Source organism: Calidris pugnax, unplaced genomic scaffold, assembly GCF_001431845.1.
Source record: "Calidris pugnax isolate Ruff unplaced genomic scaffold, ASM143184v1 scaffold211, whole genome shotgun sequence".
NCBI classification, from domain to species: domain Eukaryota; kingdom Metazoa; phylum Chordata; class Aves; order Charadriiformes; family Scolopacidae; genus Calidris; species Calidris pugnax.
This window is the reverse complement of record NW_015091083.1, coordinates 3526504-3544088: the sequence shown is the minus strand read 5'-3', so window position 1 is coordinate 3544088 and position 17585 is coordinate 3526504. Positions and strand designations below refer to the sequence as shown.

General features: G+C 41.5%; 1 protein-coding gene across 1 annotated transcript; it reads left to right on the top strand.

Annotated features, from left to right (window-relative positions):
• The first annotated feature begins 5212 nt into the window (after window positions 1-5212).
• LOC106897147 (alpha-1-antitrypsin-like) lies at window positions 5213-11660 on the top strand. The gene is made up of 5 exons (XM_014957578.1): window positions 5213-5357; window positions 6912-7577; window positions 8284-8554; window positions 9093-9240; window positions 10366-11660. The coding sequence occupies exons 2-5, from the start codon at window positions 6929-6931 to the stop codon at window positions 10573-10575; spliced, it is 1278 nt and encodes a 425-aa protein (XP_014813064.1). The 5' UTR covers window positions 5213-5357; window positions 6912-6928; the 3' UTR covers window positions 10576-11660.
• Window positions 11661-17585: the final 5925 nt, after the last annotated feature.

The window sequence follows — 17585 nt, the reverse complement described above, 5'->3', positions numbered from 1 at the left end:
TCAAAAGGTGCTACTGGCATTGGTTTACAGATTTAATCTTTTGTTTCATCAAAAAATAGAAGTTCAGAAGGGATAGGGTATGAATACCTTGCAGGAGTAAAACAAACATTGAGATTTATTATATCCCCAGAGTTTACATCTATGCTAGTAAATAAAAAGCTCCAAGGTCTGTTCTCTAGCCATGAGGTCAACTGGCTCATCACAACTCGTATCTACATTATTTAAATCTGACTTTGCAAGAAATCTTGGCTGGATATTGAAAATATCTCCTGGCCTGTGCTAATTTCAAAAATATGCTTAGCACTTATTTGGAAGAATCATAGATGAGATGAGCAATACTTGTGTCTGAAACTACTAAAAATTTAAGAATATGAGTAACTGCAGGCTGATGGCCAGGCCTGTGCTTCAGCACTGCTCAATGTACTGGTACAAATGGAACCAGAGTGACCGACTGAGGGATGAGAAACTGTCCCTTGGTCATTTAGCCCTATAAGCTCCATCTCTGCTGGTGATCTGCCTTTTTTGAATGATACTAAGTTCCAGGTCATGCCGATGGAATTCATGAAGCCTTCACCAGCTAATTCCCAAAAATGAGGGAACTGGAGCCCCTTTGCCCTTCTGTGGAATAAGATTAAGCAGTTCAGGAAAAACCCTTCAAAACTACTGCAAGTCACAAACTGTGAGACGCCCTTGTGCATGTCCTGTGCATGTATTTTAATGGTTTCTTCTGATCAGTCCTGTGCATTTGCTGTCTCAATGTCGGTGCATGCTTATTTTTAAAAGCCTGCTCTTTATTAAGGATTTGTGCTGGTCCTCAGATGATACAGCAATGCTTTGCTGATGCAGATATCTGAAGCATTTCATAGCTGAGCACACAGAAAATACCATGAAGTGCAAAATATTCTTCTTTAATTCTATTACATTGTAATATATGTGAACTTAAACACAGTTTAAAATTTGATACAACTGACTGTGGAAGCATAGCCACAGTCCATCATCCATGTCCCCTCTTCTCCTTAAAAATATTGAAACCAAGAGTTTTATTATGAATCAGAAAGTCTGTCACTGGTTCAGGGCCCTGAAAGTTTTTTTACAGTTGTGCAAGCTGCTTGCTAGGTGCTACCTTGAGTCTACAAACTGGAATGAGCTGGCAGAAAAAGGCCATTGGAGAGTCTCCCTTGGCAGCTGGCTCGCCCCATTGAGAAAGGCTCAGCAACCATCATGTAGCTCTCCTTCCAGTGACTGCGCAGAGGCAGGCAGAGATGGAGGTGATGAAGCGCACAGCTCCCCACTCCTCACATCTGACAGTGATATTAAATAAAGCAGACCAGGACTGCAGCATTACCACTGCCAAACTAGTGCTGAATCAGAGAGATGTAACCAGATCTCCTGTAATCAATTCATTCTCATAGACAGTGCCAAAGGGAAACTTGTATTTTTTGATTGCTAAAATTTTTTAGAAATGGTTTTACTGACAGATCATAAAGACAAATGCTGCTACAACCTGATAAAACAATAACTATAGAAGTTCCCAAATGGCCAGATGGATGAATTTAGGAGTTGTTTCTGGCATGGTACCCAGATAGGAAATCTATTTACAATTAGATCAAGAAATCTTGAATTAGCTTCTTTACCCATGACTACGTGCAATGCTACTTTGCTGCACTTGAGCCTGTCCCTGGCTGTCAAAGTCCAGCGGCCACAAGCAGAATAAGAAAACTAAGCACAACAGGAACATCATCCCCACGAGGGAGATCCTTTTGGGTCCAGTCAGTGGACAGTCCCCAGCAACATGGACTTTTCCTCCCAGTTTTACAGGCAAGTGACTCCCCAAGAACCTGGCAAGAGCATTCTCATCTCCCTGGTCGGCACCTCTGCTGCCTTTGCCGTGCTGGCCCTGGGCTCCAGAGCCACCAGCCAGGCTTAGGTGCTGGAAGGGCTGGCCTTTAACCTCACTGACACTCTGGAGGACCCACCACATTCTTTTACTGTCATTTCTTTTAACTCTGGGATTTATACATGCCATCTCTAGGTTCTTGTACCTATACTTGTACATTATACTTAAATAAGGTTTTTGGTATGTACTCTTAACGGCTTGAGCTTGATGTATCTTTTGGGAAAAGAATTTGAAGCTACGATTCAATTTGAGATAAAATTGTGGTCTTGCAATCTATCTACCATTACTGATTCCACCCACCCCCCTTTTTTTATTCTAGTGATTTAAAAGAACCCCACATATAACAACTAGTTTTGAAAAGCCATGGCAGTGTCAAGCAGGTTTACAATTCCAATGTCTTCATCTGGAAACTTTATGGAATATATATCAGTAAAACCTGAGATGAGCTCTCAGTGAGAGATTACCTATCTTGAACATTAAAATGCTGGCTGATTGACTCCAATGGAATTCACATCAGGTCTTAAATGCTTGTATTCTCTTGGAAACACATTTTATTTCAGTGCTAGGAGATTAGGTACAGACAAAGCAGAAAACTTAAAATAATGTTTTGGGCAAACTGATGAAAGTGATCATCTGAGGTGAAATGTCTGTTATGAGAAATGAAATCACACCTTGGTAATAAAAGAAATTCATTTCCTTCTGAGATATAATACAGAAGAAAATCATGAGATTGATTCTGTTTATACAGCTTTCATCCAGCAAACGATGAGTTTATATGACATTTTAGTTCAGAGATTCCTATTGCACTGGTGAAAGAAGTTGAAAACAAAGTAGAAAAGGTCTAGTTTCTATTCCCAGTTCTATCACAGACTTTTTGCCTATCTTCAGCTCTTTTCTTTCTGTCACTCATGCTGGTTTTTGAAATGGAGCCAGAAGAACTTTCCTTATCCAAGGAGAAAAGGATTAACATTTGTAAGACATGGAGACTATAGTTGGGATGCCCTTCACAGAAACAGGTAAAAATACAGAGTGGACTTGATTTTTATTCTATTTACAGTGATTTTGCAATTTGCCAGTCTCCTGATTTTAATAGAGTTATTATGTCAAGAGGTTTATTTAGATGAACTTTTGCAGACAGACCTTGAATGCTACATCTTTATAAGGCAACAAGAAATGGCTGCATGAGGATTTATCATGCAAAGTTTACGTTTCTCTTGCTCAATCCTTATCACCTTGCTGATGTTTTGTTTCCACAGCCAGAAATCTGTTGCCCTGGAAAACCCAGAAATATAACTTGCAAAGGTAGCATATAGTAATCTGACAACCAAGCAGCAGCAGGAGTAAGTTAATGATATGGGATGAAACTGCTCCTGTGAGGAGGAACCAAGACATATTGCTTAACTGAGCAAAGTAACTGGCAGACAGTAGGGAAAGAAAGAAATATGTTATTCCTTAATTCCTTCCATATAGACCATTATCAGGCCAATGGGAAAAACATGTGTCAGAACTTTACATGACTCCCCTGGCTTCTGGAGCAGGAATCTCTCTGCCCCAGCCACTGCTTATCTAGAAGGATTCAAGAGTTCCATAGTCTCCTCTGAGAAATGCCCCTGGGTGGATCTCCTTCCTGCAAAACTCTGCACAAAATATCCAGTTTAGCCTCACATTTCACAGTGTGACTTCTGTTCTGAGGACACAGCCATTTGCACCAACAGGAATGGGCAGAAAACTAACAAACTGCTTTCCCCTCCCTGGATTCTCACAGATGCTGCTGGTATGCTGGTGATACCCATGTGTGGTGATTCATCATCATTTTTCATTGCCTTCAACAGGACAAACATGTGTTTTCCTAGAGTCTCTATTTCTGGAACCTATGACCTAAGGGAAATTTTCAAAAAACTAGGTGTGACCGATGCATTCATTAACCATGCTGGTCTACCTGGAATTGCTGAGACTGATTGCTTTGAAAACACTCATTTGTGAGTCTGTTGTAACTGCTGATCTTAACCTTGCCTAGGAAGAAACTTGGGCCAGGGTCAGAGGAGAAGCTGTCTGGGAGTGATGAGCAGGACCTTCCACTCCCTCCCTGACATGCTGACTGCTGCTGCATGTCCCAGAGAAAATAGAGGAATCACAGAAGCAGCTCTGCTGTTCCCAACAGTTCCTCCCTGAAAAGAGTAGCATCCTTCAGATGGTTAGCCAAGCATTAGGGCTGGGCTGAAAGATTCATGCTATCTATGCAGGCAGGCCTAGACTTGATTAAAATAGCTTGTCTTTGCTAGTTAAGCAACAGCATACTTGCTCCCACTGAACCTTGGTCATTATACATAATACCGCAATAAACTTTCTGGGTACTTGCACACATCATGGGAAAAAAAAAAATACTTCTCTGAGGAAATACATTCTGATCAACTCTGCCTCTATATTGTGAGAGATAGTAGTTACATAGCAACAACTGTGGTGGGTAGATTCCTACGTGTAGATAAATTGTAGATTTACCTGGGGTGAAATCATGTACAGTCAATGGAAATAATTTGTCATTGCTACTTAGGATGAGTGGCATGCATCTTAAATAAACTTCTAAATAGCTAAATTGTGTCTGTTTCTCTCAGCTCCCTCTGAGAGGGATCCAGGTGCAAGTCATATACAGTATGTACACAGTATACATGTATACAATCTATCTTACATGTATGTAACAAGGGGTTAAGAAGATCTCCTCTCTTCTCCCCAGCTATCATATTGCCATGATAAAGATTGCTCATTTGATTCTTCCATTTATTTCCTTATTTTGGCTATTTTTCAAGCCATGCTAATATTTTGCTTCCCACTGTAGTAGTTGCTAAAATACTCTTCAAAGGCCTCTCAAAAAGCTAACCAGTGCCCCTGACTACCCTTCATCTAGTAATTTAATGAGCCCTTCAAATACTGCCAATTAGGGCATACCTGCAGTGTGAGTTGCAGGGCAACGTAGAGATACTGAACTATTCCTGAACAAAAATGTGCTGCTAACTTGGGTACTCAATTAGGTGTCATCCCTATATCAGGATATCCTATGCAGAGAGTTCAGTGGGACACTGCATCCTCTCTATAAACAGGCATTGCTTTGGCCCTGTTTTAGGTTTCCAGTTCTAGTTTTCTGCTCTCTAAAGCTCATTTACCGTGGCTATGCCAGACTAACTTGCAAAGCTCTAATGTCCACAGTTTGGTTCAAGCCCAAGAGCAGCAAGGTCCTTGCTCTTTCTCTCCCCTCAGAGCCTTAGGTGCTGGCATCTTTCTGCCTGTATGACGAGAAATGAGACTTATAATGTTTGATGTCCAGAAAAAAAATAGCTTACTCAGTCTTTGCTTTGCAAATAAATCTTATTTGTTCTGTTTAATATTTACCAGTGGACATTAACTTAATACTGCCCAACAAAATGAAGAATAGGAAAGAAGCACCGTGAAAGAGAAGTCCAGCGCTGTAAGTACCATAATATACTTTCTTAGAAGTCTTTGAATTCATTTTGTCTGTGATCTCTGCCATTTATTGAACAATATTAATTTCTGAGATTAATTTAGTTTACACAGTAATTAGAAGTTATTTTGCCTTCTGGAAGCGTGCCCTAAATGTTGGAAGCAGGATTCAGTCCGTGATCCATCTCCTAGATATATTGGCATAAGGACTGGGTGATGAGGTCTCCAAAATCTCCAAAATGAGTACTCAACACTCAATCCACTCAATTTGTTCTTCACCCAAAGTGAAGAAAAAAACTTTGTCTCTGCTCCCAGAGGAGTAAATTTAGTCAATGTCCTGAGTACTCCAGTCTGATACAGGGCTAATGAGAGTGGCATCCCTGTACCTCCAGTGTGCTTAAAGACCAGGCTACTTGCAGCCAAGTGGCCTGGAAGAGAAATTAGTCTCTCTCAAAAGCAGATGTGGGCAATGATGAAAAGAATACTTACCAGACTGAAATGTACCACCTCAATTTAGAATGCTTTTCTTTTTTCAGAGTAAATGTTTTTATCCAGCATTTTAGACATGCTGAGCACAATTCAGCACTTCCACAGTTTATTATCTCCAGTTTTTCTGGGTGTCCACAAAAGGGCGTACTAGGAATTAACAATTCCCCATGAAAAGTTTGATTAAAAACTTATACCTGGCAATAGACACACAGCCTCAGCCCGACCTTGGGGCAGAATCCCATGCTCCAGAATAATTATACAGCTGGTATGAACAACATCCAGATTGTCTCTATTTTCCTGCAGGCCACTGCCTACTTTAAGTTTTTGAGTTTCTGTTATTTGAGATAATTTAGGTGAGGCACCTTATAGACAACATTTTTCTCCAGTATATTTCATGGTTCTTCCCCTGAAAAGGGCAAAAGAGACTGCAGGATTATGTAGAATTTGCTTATGTCAGTTAAAGATGAAAAGTCATTGAATTGTGCTTACTCAGCAAGGGATTCCGCTATAGATTTTCCAAAGCTATAGTCTTGGGCTTTGCAATCTATGGATAGTTTATGCACAATAGAGAGGGTCAGTAAACTTTCTCGATTTATTCTCAATTTGCTGCAACATTTAAAATATTGTTGAAAACCAGTCATAACAAGATCATGGGTACTACAGAAACATATAAGCAAAAGTCAGTCCCTCTTCCAAAGTACCTACCAAACACATGGGGTCTGATTGGTGAACTCAGCCATGCACCCAAAAGCACTTAGGAGTGCAACAAGGCCATGCTGATCAGCAGCAAGAACTATTTCAGGCATAATACCTCACAAAAGCCACCTCACAACATCAACTCTTTCTTAGCAATGTCACATTAATATCTTCCTTCCTTTGTTCATTGGTCAGAAACTGATGGAACTGACTAGAAATAGGCTATCCAGGAGGCCATGTAGAAGAGTATTTCTAAATAGAACAGTAATACTAAAGACTGACATCTGAAAATCAGTATCTAGAATACAAAAACTATTTTTATACAGGAAAGATAAAATTCTCTAGAGCTAAACATTTCTCTCTTCTTTCTTAACAGAACTGCTCAGAAGGAAAATGAAGTCAGCATTGTATTTGTGTTTGTTGCTTCTTGCACTTCAAGTCCAGGGTAAACCTACATCCAACCTCAATGATGAACAGCAGGAGCAAAAAACACCCCATTCCCCAGAAGACCAGGCTGAAGATGAAAACTTGCCCCATGTCAAGATAGCCCCCGGCAATGCTGACTTTGCATTTAGGTTTTACAAGCATGTCAGAGATGAGGTGGGCAACAAGAACATTTTCTTCTCTCCTTTGAGCATCTCTACTGCCTTTGCAATGCTCTCCCTGGGGGCCAGATCAAACACGCTCAATCAGCTGCACAAAGGCCTTGCCTTCAACCTCACAGAGCTGGAGGAGAAAGAGATCCATGACGGATTTCAGCGTGTTCTCCAACTGCTGAATGACCCTCACCGAGAAGTCCAGTTGAGCATGGGCAATGCCCTGTTCATAGATGATCGACTGAAACTGCTCCAAAAATTTTTGGATGATGTCACAAACTTTTATTATTCTGAAGCTATTTCCAGTGACTTCCAGAATTCTCCAGAGGCTACGAAGGAAATCAATAAGTATATAGAAACAAAAACGCATGGGAAAATTGTTGATTTAGTCAAGGAGCTTGATGAAGGAACCCTGATGGTTCTAGTCAACTACATTTTCTTTAAAGGTGAGTGAGAAACATGGGTAGCAGTTTTACACATAAGCTCTGGAAGTCTTATCCAGATCTAAGGAAGGTAACTTTTTTCACACTGTAAACCTATTCTATCATCTAATTTAAAATATGTCATTCTACTTTTAAATGACGTAAGGAAATATTTGAAAGCCAGGTATGAAGAACCATTTTCTATACGAATAAAAGGAAAAAAAAGAAAGAAAGCAAGAAAGCAAGAAAACAAGAAAGAAAGAAAGAAAAGAGAACCTGTAGAAGTACTGATCAATGTCATATTAATTTTAATGCAGATTCAGAGCCAAAAGGCTCTGAAGAAGGTATGAGCTTGGGAACTTAAGATCATTTCTTGAAAGGCACAGGTGTTTCTCTGTGCAGGACGTTGTCAAACTTGTATGAAAGGAATAAGCCTGGAGCCTGTATAGTGGGAATCTGTGAAAGTTTTACCATTGCCTTAGCAGGTAAAGGCTCGGGTCTTTTCCATGGCAACCTTCAGCCTGTATTTTTCTTGTGTGATTTTATTAGAACCATTGAAATGACATAAAGCTTCTTTTCATGGCCAGAGAATAAGCATCCTTAAATTGAGATAGGCTTGTTGTTGCCTTTACAGTTCAAATACGGTATTTTAAGCACCAAGTAATGTGACATGCATATATTAGTCTTTTTTTCAGTTTATTCAATTCTATACTCATTCCTTTGTCAAAAGGCTACTGGGAAAAACCTTTCAACAATTTGTCCACCAGAGACGATGACTTCTTCTTGGATGCCAAGAATTCTGTTAAGGTCAAAATGATGCATCAAAGCAAAGCCTTTAATATCCATAGGGATGAGAAGATGTCTTGCTGGGTAGTAGAACTCCCATACAAGGGAAATGCTGTTGCATTGTTTCTTCTGCCTGATGAAGGGATGATGAAGCAGGTGGAGGACGCTTTGCTAAAAGAAACAGTGTCTAACTGGATGCAATCACTTACAATGAGGTAATCTTTTAACTGCTGCTTTGTTTAAATATTGAACAGATCATAAGGCAAGGTAAAGCTTGGGATGCCACAAAGAATTACTAAGCACAGCTCTGAGGAACAAGCACTGTACAGTTTCTTTAACTCAGACAAGGTATTGGATGATGCTGTAACCAAGGGGAACCCTCTCTTTGACTCCCACAGTCACAGCAGAGGGAGTGCTACCAGCTGTGAGGATTCTGCTCAGGGGTACGTTGCCCTCAGGACCCTGTCTCCAGTAGGAAGGATACAGTTCAAAAGCAAATACAATTTCTTTTTCTCCAATCTGGATGATACTTTCTAGCCAGCCACTTTCATAAACCCCTGCTTGGTCCCTGCACCACTGATCAGGCTGCTGCTGCTGGGACAGGTACCTCAATTTCTGCTTCTCTACCAAGGGATTTATCACAGCCTTAGAAAGCCAAGCCTTAAGTCCACAGGTATTTGGGATGGGTGTTTACATGCAACAGCTATTGCATCGCAGGATGCAAACTCGAATTTTTCATTTATTTTTGAACAGGAGAATCTATCTGGACCTTCCAAAATTCTCTATCTCTGGCTCCTATGATGTTAAGAACCTCTTCGAGAAAATGGGTGTGACAGAGGTGTTCAGTGACCAGGCTGATCTCTCTGGAATTGCAGAAATTTCTCAGCTGATGGTTTCCAAAGTAAGTAATCAAGAGATTTGTATGCCTTGCTTATATGTGGGCTTTATCTCTGCAAATAGGGTGATCCCAGTTCTGGAGTGTAGTTATGGTTCATTGATGGTAATAAAGGAAGGAAAAGGTTAAGCGTTAAATGACTCTTGTTTCTACAGTTTAATACTAGATTTTGTACTGCATAGCAATCCTGCAAAGTCACTTGAAAGTGATTCTGTGAAGAGACAATGCAGACAAGATAGAAAATGGAAAATTCTGGACAGATATTATGTAAAAAAAGTCACCATGAAGGTGGTCAAAAACTAGGATGGGTTACTTAGAAAGGCTATGAAATTTCCATCCTAGGGAATACTCAAACCTTAACTTGATGAGACCCTGAGCAACCTTATCTATTAAGTCAGAGTTGACACAGTGTAGGTGATTGGTTGCATTGGATGACCTCTAGAGGTCCTTCCAACCTATTTTGTTTAATGATTTTGTGATCCCTCACACCGAATAACACCTTATTACATGTGTATATACCTGGATTACAGTTCTAGGACAATTTACAATAGAAGAAGGGTATCAGAGCCTCATGGAGGAAATTTCAGATGTGTTCTGGGCAATGAAGATAAAACATGGAGGTCTGAACAAAGACAATGAAATAAGATTATGTGAATTCAGAAATACTAATTTGCTATGCCTAGCATAGAAAGCCCTGTAAAGGCATAGCAGTGGACTGCATTACAGAAAGACACACTGTAAAGCTTGTCACTATTATGTCTTTGTAGAAAGAATTTTTTTTCATACAAAGAAACCGATGCAAAATGAAAACTTTCTTCTTCTGTGTTAAACACTAAAGACAAAATCTTACTCTAAGAAACAACAGAGCAAAAAAGTTCTCTGTGCTGCTCAGTCTCTGCAAGCAACAAATTTTGATTCTGCCAGAATGTTGACAAAAACTGTCCCTGAACTCAGACCAAACTTTGCTTGACTTGGAAAAGTTGGACACGAGTCCCTTTTTCACAGCAGTTCTACATTCATTCTGTGCTTTCTTTTAGAAACTACCTTCTCACAGTGCTAAAGCAAGCAAGTTTGTCCCAAGCTGCTTCTCACTCTTCTGTACCTAGGTTTTAATTTTTGTTTCCCTTGCAGGCAATTCACAAGGCCGTGGTGGATGTCAGTGAGAATGGCACAGAGGCTGCTGCAGCGACCCTGATGGAAATTGTAGCAATGTCTGCACCATTTCCTCCTCCTCTTCACATCAGATTCAATAGGCCCTTCCTGATGATAATTGTGGACAAAACCACCCACAGCATCCTCTTCATGGGGAAAATTGTGAACCCAGCTGTCAAGGAAGACTAGTCCAGAGCACTTGCACTTCCCAGTGCAGAGAAGAGAGCTTGGGCACATCCCAGCCACTTCTTTGCAAAAAGGGACTAGAATTGATCCCTATTTAACAAATAAATAAATTTTACCTGAGGTTATTCTTCAGTTACAAACAGGCAGCTGGGGACAAGCTTGAGTGGGCCATGTTTATAAAATGACCCAGGCCAAATAGGCATCCTTGGGATCTTCAACTGAGAAACATTTCTCTACCTTGCTCACTCAACTCTAGTGCCACAATCCTCTTCATGCAGATAAACCTTCCTGCTCCTTGCTAAGAAACTCTCTGTGTCTCCCATTTTCTGCATAGCAAGTCATTATCTCAGAAACCACAAATTTATCCCCTTCAGCTGAGAAACAATCCTTTCCCTCCCTCTCATTCCACTGTGAATCCCAGAAGTCTCCTTCATCTTTTAAGTCCTTCCAGGGTTCAGTGGCTAAAAGAAAACAGAAATATAGGCCTGCTAAACCTTTCCTCTCCTGGATGGTAGATGCTCCTGGGTAAAGAATAATCCTTTTCCTTCCAGCTTGACAACTGCCTCCTACCAGCTCCAAGCCCTTGCTCCCATCTCCATTCCTCGTTAGTTGCTCCAGAGTAAGGGGCCCAATTTTTCTGGCAGGGCAAGAATTTAGTTTCTGTGTCAGCGAAAGCTGCACATCATTGTAGCAATGGCCATCCTAAGTGGTCTTGTGCATGTACAGTAAATCCTGGGCTCCCTAGGAGAACTGGATGTGGCAAAAACCATCTTCTGGTTCCCAAAATTGGTGACAGCGGCCTGGGAGGTCATGCCTTCATTGTCCCAAAGCCAGTTAATCATGTTCATCCTCCTCCCCTCTTCTGCAAACTTAGGCTTGTGAGTGTCTCCAAGAGATTCCTCTCCATTAAGCTGATGTTCAGGGTGCAACAAGGTGACTCTGACACTTTCCTGAGCATTGAGCAAGCAGAAGCTAGTGTTTCCAGCAGCACGATGTGAATGGAGAGCTGTGCTGCAGCAGATTAATTTAGTTTACTGCCAATTTAAAATAAAGTAGGACAATAATAAACAAAAACATAGTTAAAAACACCTTCCCCTCACTCCTCCCTTCTTTTCCGGGCTTAGTCACTCACAACTCCTCTATCTCCTTCCCTGAGCAGCACAGGGAAAGGAGGAATGGGAGTATGGGGGCTATAGTCAGTTTATGCTGCTTTGTCTCTGCCTAACGATCTCTCTGCCTAACGTCCTCCTAACGATCTTCACCTGCTCAAGCATGGTGTTCCTCCCACAGGCGACAGTCCTTCAAGAACTGCTCTGGCATGTGTCTTTTCTTCAGAGCACAGTCTATCAGGAACAGGCTGTTCTAGCATGGGCTCCTTTCCATGGGGCCACAGGTCCTGCCAGGACCCTGCTGCAGTGTGGGCTCTCCACAGGCTGCAGCTTCCTTCAGGACACATCCATTTGCTCTGGTGTGGGGTTCTCCTTGGTCAGCAGTGTGGATATCTGCTCCACTACAGTCCTGCATGGGCTGCAAGGCCACAACCTGCCTCTCCATGGCCTTCTCCGGGGGTTGCAGGGGAATTCCTACTTGAGCACCTGGAGCACCTCCTCTGCGCCGCCTTCTCTCCGTGTCTGTGGGGCTGCTTCTCTCACAGTTTTTTTCACTCCTCCCTCTCATAGCTGCCACACAGTGTTTTTTACCATTTTTTAAACTTGCTTTCTCCTCTGGGAAGGAACCATGTTGGCTGAGGGGCTCAGCTGTGTCTTGTGGTGAGTCTGTTGGAGTCATCTGGAACCAGCCATGTCCAGCACTGAGCAGCCTGGACATCTCCTCACAGAGGCCACCCCGCAAGCCCCCATTGCCAATACGTCTGCGCAGGCACTTGGTAGACAGAAATCCTAAATAAGATTAAATTCACTAAGGTTACTGATGTTTAATGGATGGGCTGAATGCTTTGATGGTGCTAATGAACTGTCAGAAGCTGCCATTAGGATCCCTTCACAGAGTCACCTCAGCATCAGGAACCACTAGGCCTCCATGCACTTTGCAAAAGTGGCAGGAGCCAAGCGGCAGCTCCTCCTCCCAGCGTTTCCCGTCTCATCTCTGCTTTCCCTGAGGAGGGAAAGGAACCAAAACTTTACCTGAGAGGGCTCAGGGCTCCCTGCCACTGCTGGAGAGCTCTGGCTTCCGGCTAGGCTGGGTCAGAAATGCTTCTGCCATTGTGGTTTGGGCTGGTGTCCTGTTTTGAGTCACATGGGGTCATTTTCTCTTTCAGTAGTTTCACTTTTCAGTAAGTTCTCTTCTAATGCTAGGGAAAACTAGATATTTCTAATGTCTGAATTCATGAAAATATTTAATTTATAGCCAGCTATGGTATGTGCGTTTGAAGGTCTCAGTGTCTTCAAGCCTTACCAGGTGCAGAGATGAGGAGGAGTAAAAGCCAGACACTTGGCCCAAGCTGGCCAACAGTAACATTTCATGCTATGAACATCCCATTCAACACAAATTAGAAAGTTTGCTGGGGAGTTATCTCTTCCATGATAGCTGCTATCCTGAGAACTTCTTGCCCTGGTGCTGGACCTCTGAGCCCTTCCCTTCCTCCTGAAGCAGTAGCACTCACAGTGTCCGACATTTGCTGACCACTGCTGGGAGTGCACAGCTTCCTGCTGACAGAATGGGCTGAGCACAATTCTTATCTATTTTGTATTGGTATTGAGATCAATATTGGTTCTTTAGTATTATTAATGTTAGCTATTTAGCATTGTTCTATTACATCTGTTTATATTTCAACGCTCAGATTTTCTTGTTTTTCCCCCAGTTCCCCATCCCGGGTGGGGACAAGCTTCCCCCAGTTCCCCATCCCGGGTGGGGACAGGCCATCAGGTGATAGAATTGTCTAAATGACAATTTATTGTCTAAATGACAATAAATTGTTGTGGGTTCTTCAAACCGTAACAGCTGGGAAAGCCCTGACAGGTCATATGGATAAGAGAGAACCCTACTGTGCATATTTGCAGTGAGGGACAATAAGGCCTTTCACGTGGGCAAGCACAGACCTTTTCCCAGACCTACAGGCAAAAAATCCCAACCTCTAGTCAACCTATTTACACAGACCTAAATATTTGCTTAATTCAAAGTATTTTCACTATAATCATCCCCTTGTCTCCAGATTTTAAAGAAAGAAAACCAGCAATGCTTGAAGAATGTTCCATGGAAAATCTTAGTCAGCTGCACCTGTCTAAGTCATTTTCTCTCTCAGGAAAATAAAATCAATTGTTTCAGCAGTGCTTGAAGGGGCAAACCTCTGCTGTAGGAGCCAAGTCAATGACTTCAGCTCTGTGGAGGGCTGCCAAACTACAGGTCTCTTTAGTCACAGCTGCTAATAAAGCTTGCACAGTCATTGCTCCCCTGCTTTGGGAGCAGTGAGGTTTAGGTGAGCCGTTAACTGTGCACTATTTGAGACATGTTACAGGGGAGGCAAGAATGAGAGTAAACAGAAAGCTTTTCATATTATCTCATTTCTTCCCTCTCTTTCTGCCCACTTATGGAAAAGGAAAACCAGGAACAACCCCAGTCTTTTTGTTTAGTTGTAAATATTAGATATCTGAAATAGAAACCTTTGTAAAAATTCTTTATTATCTTCTTATCAGAACTATGAGATTTTCTTACAGGAAAAAGCTTACTGCCCTATGGCTTAAGGAGAGTTATTTAAGGGTGGAAAAATTATTTCAGCTGAGAGGATAGTTCCAAGTTATGTTTTTGTAACTTCCCTACAACTGCAAATAAGAAAAACTACTCAAAAAAGTTCTAAAAAGCAGGCCAGTGATTTCTTAAATAAGCAGTTAAGTTCAAAGACTTTGTTGAAGATTTATATGGGTTTTGGAAAGGAACTTAAAGAGCTGGAAGAGAGCAGGAGTGTTGAGCTGATTTGCTCAGGAATTTTAGCTTCATGGTGGAACTAGGGGGAGTATAGCAAGAACATGATGATTTAACAGAAAAAGTGAAAACTTTACAGATGTTCAGAAAGCCTGCCATAAACCAAAGGCAACACAGTGGACCAGCTGTAGATACCCTGAATCAGCTCTGACTGAGACTGAAATTCTACCAAGAGGAAAACATATCACCCTGGGCCAAGATAACACCAGCAAATTGCACATTTTTGGGAGCAACGTGGAAAGAAGAGGAGAATAAAATCTCTCTGAAGAGGACAAGGAACCCTTGGCCACACTTCAACATCCTTATGTTCCTCATACTTAAGACATACTGACAAAGGGAGAGAAAACTTGGAGCCAGCACATGGAATAGAACACTGATGTGCTGTGCCCCTGTGTTATCAGGGGATAACTAGCCTTGCCTCATCCTCCACCAGCAAAGTACCTGCAGGTAACCAGCTAAAATACAAGGAAATGGATTTTGATCCTTTTGATCCTTGATGATTTCCCTTGTTAGACAAAACAGCATCTCCCCCCACCATACAGGAATATTGGGCATGCAGCACAATGAGAGGTAAAACTAGACTGCATTAACTTTACAATGTTTTACCTCCACTTTGCATAGAATTAGACAAATCTTTCTCTGCCTTCATTAATCACCTATCATCTCTGCTACTTTCGGTGTCAAGGCCCTATCTGAGAAAACAGGCATTACTGAAGTGTTCAGAGATGGCAATGCTATTTCTGTAGTCACAGGGAGCTTGACCTGGCACTGCCTACGGTCAGCCTTAAGTGGGGATGGAGGTTATCTGAGCAGTGGTTATGTTTTATATTTCCGAACAGTCTGACCTGACATTCAGCAAAATTAAGGTTTAGGAAAAGCGTTAGGTAATGATGTAGGTGGCAAACTGGCATATTCGAAAAGAAACATATTGCACTTCAAAGTTACTGTGTACTCTCTTGATTTCTCTGAATAGTACCTATTGAAATAATAGCCACAAATAGCCATCAAATCAGAAAAGATCAGAAAAATCCCCCAAGCTTTGCCCTTGGCTAACATAAAATCATATGTTAAAATGTACTACAACAGCTTGGAGACTTTTTGTGTTCTAGGCCCCCTGATTTCACCCAACCCTGCTGTTGGGTTACAGCACCTCTCAGTTTGCTAAGGTATCGCTTTTACAACTGCTTTGCAAGGGTGGGAATGCACCTGGGGAATCTCAGGTCCACACACATTAATGTAATTCCATAAGACTGTGGAGAAGGCCAATGCATTGAGCTTTCTTGTTTGGAGAACCAGGCTCTGGGAGCCCACTTGGCATGAGTTACTTCTAGCAACACCTGGAGCTCCTTGGCAGTTGAGAATTCGAGCAAAGAATTTTCCATGAGCCCTTGGGAAAACTGCTGGCTTAGCCAATAGCTATTATATGCACAGTCAAATGGATTTTCTTGCCAGCTATATTTCTTTATAGATGTGGCAGTACAGGAAATCCTGGGGCAGCTTTTAACAAAGGGTCACTATCAGGTTTTTAGTCTTTTAAAACTGTAACTATTGCTAGCTCTGTTAATGTTTTCCATGAAACTTCTTAGTCCCCATTTATAAATCTGTGAGTCTTTAGGTAAGTACATCACATTTGCATCAAAATTTTGCATGTCTACATGCTGTATGGAAGTCGATGGGAGCTGTAGATACGTATCGACTGTCTGTACTGCAGGTGGGATTGTTTTTAAGCATTTAAACATGGCACTGAAAAAGGAAACAGAAATACACAACTTCTGTCTAATTTAGGAATACAGACATTCTTTCCAAACATCTGCAGGGTCTGTGACATTCACTGCACACACAGTGCCTTTGTACCGCTCTTTGTTTAATGCTTGTTCAAGAATAAGTGCCCAAAACTGGACACTATCTATTCTGTTCTGTAAGGGACAGTCTGTAACCCTGGACATTCACCTTAAGACCTAAAAAAATCAACAGCAGAAGTGTTGTAACTGTTCAGAAAGTGGTCAAGCTGACTCTGATGAAGCAGTTCACGTGGAAGAAATAGGTCCCTCCCCAAAATAGCAGATGGCTCTAGACCAAGCTTGAGATGCTGGTTCCCCGAGTGTCCCTGCTTCCCCACCTACAGCCTGCTGAGGCCCACATGTGCACATGGATGGGAAAGAGAGAAAGCAACATCGGAATTCGTTCTCCCTGGCAGGATCAATTTTGAACAATTCAAATTCCCATCTTGCAGGCTGCTTGGTGTAAGGATTTTTGGTAGTCCATAAGGGTTGTAGGCGGAGGGGTGAGTTGTGTGAAAGTCCTCTCATAACTTTTAAATTAGTTGGATGACATCAACAATTCTAAACTAAAAAAAAAAAAGTATCTTAAATAAAAACCTTGAATGCCTGTCGCTTTCCCATCTAGGTTCCTCTCTCTTGCATTCCCTGTGCTATTACAGAAAGAAAGTAAATTATCTACAAGCTAAACATGAGCCAGCTTTCTGGCCCTCAGCCATCGAACCACATGTTGTAAGGGTTCAGGGGAAGAATTCTCAGTTGCACCAAGGAAATGGAGGGTTTGTTCATTTCTATCCATTTCTAAAAATTAAACAGTTTGTTCTGGAACTGATCTGAAACACATGCAAGAACCTCAGCATAATAACCGAAAAAAACCTTAGAAAAACAATTTAGAAAACTACCTTTCCTAAAACTGCAGATTTAAAGAAAAACACTTTCCATTCATTTCATGTTTGCCTTTCACCAGGAATATTACAAGCTAAAAAACTTTCAGGGCACCAGTAATTATGGATGCTGCTTGGTGAATCCAGCCATCTGGTTGCAGGATAGATATGCCTTTGCAGACATAAGATTTCTGTGGTCAAAAAAAATTAAATAGGTATCTAAACAGAAGTTCACTGGATATTTGCTAATGATTTCTCTTTTGTTTCTTTTAGCTTTATTTTCCACTGTTTCTCAAAAGCCTCATGAACAAAGATTTTCATTATAAAATGACCCAGAATCATGTTTGGTCTTTGCTCGTGGAAAAATGACCTCATGGTTTCTGTGTGAGCAAAAGTTGCACATTGTTGTACAGAT

Bases quoted from the DNA above. Each gene is read 5' to 3' on its own strand.
- LOC106897147 (XM_014957578.1), top strand. From the start codon at position 6,929: ATGAAGTCAGCATTGTATTTGTGTTTGTTGCTTCTTGCACTTCAAGTC. The intron at 7,578-8,283 runs GTGAGTGAGAAA...CTTTGTCAAAAG, and splicing joins CAACTACATTTTCTTTAAAG to GCTACTGGGAAAAACCTTTC. The intron at 9,241-10,365 runs GTAAGTAATCAA...TTTCCCTTGCAG, and splicing joins CTCAGCTGATGGTTTCCAAA to GCAATTCACAAGGCCGTGGT.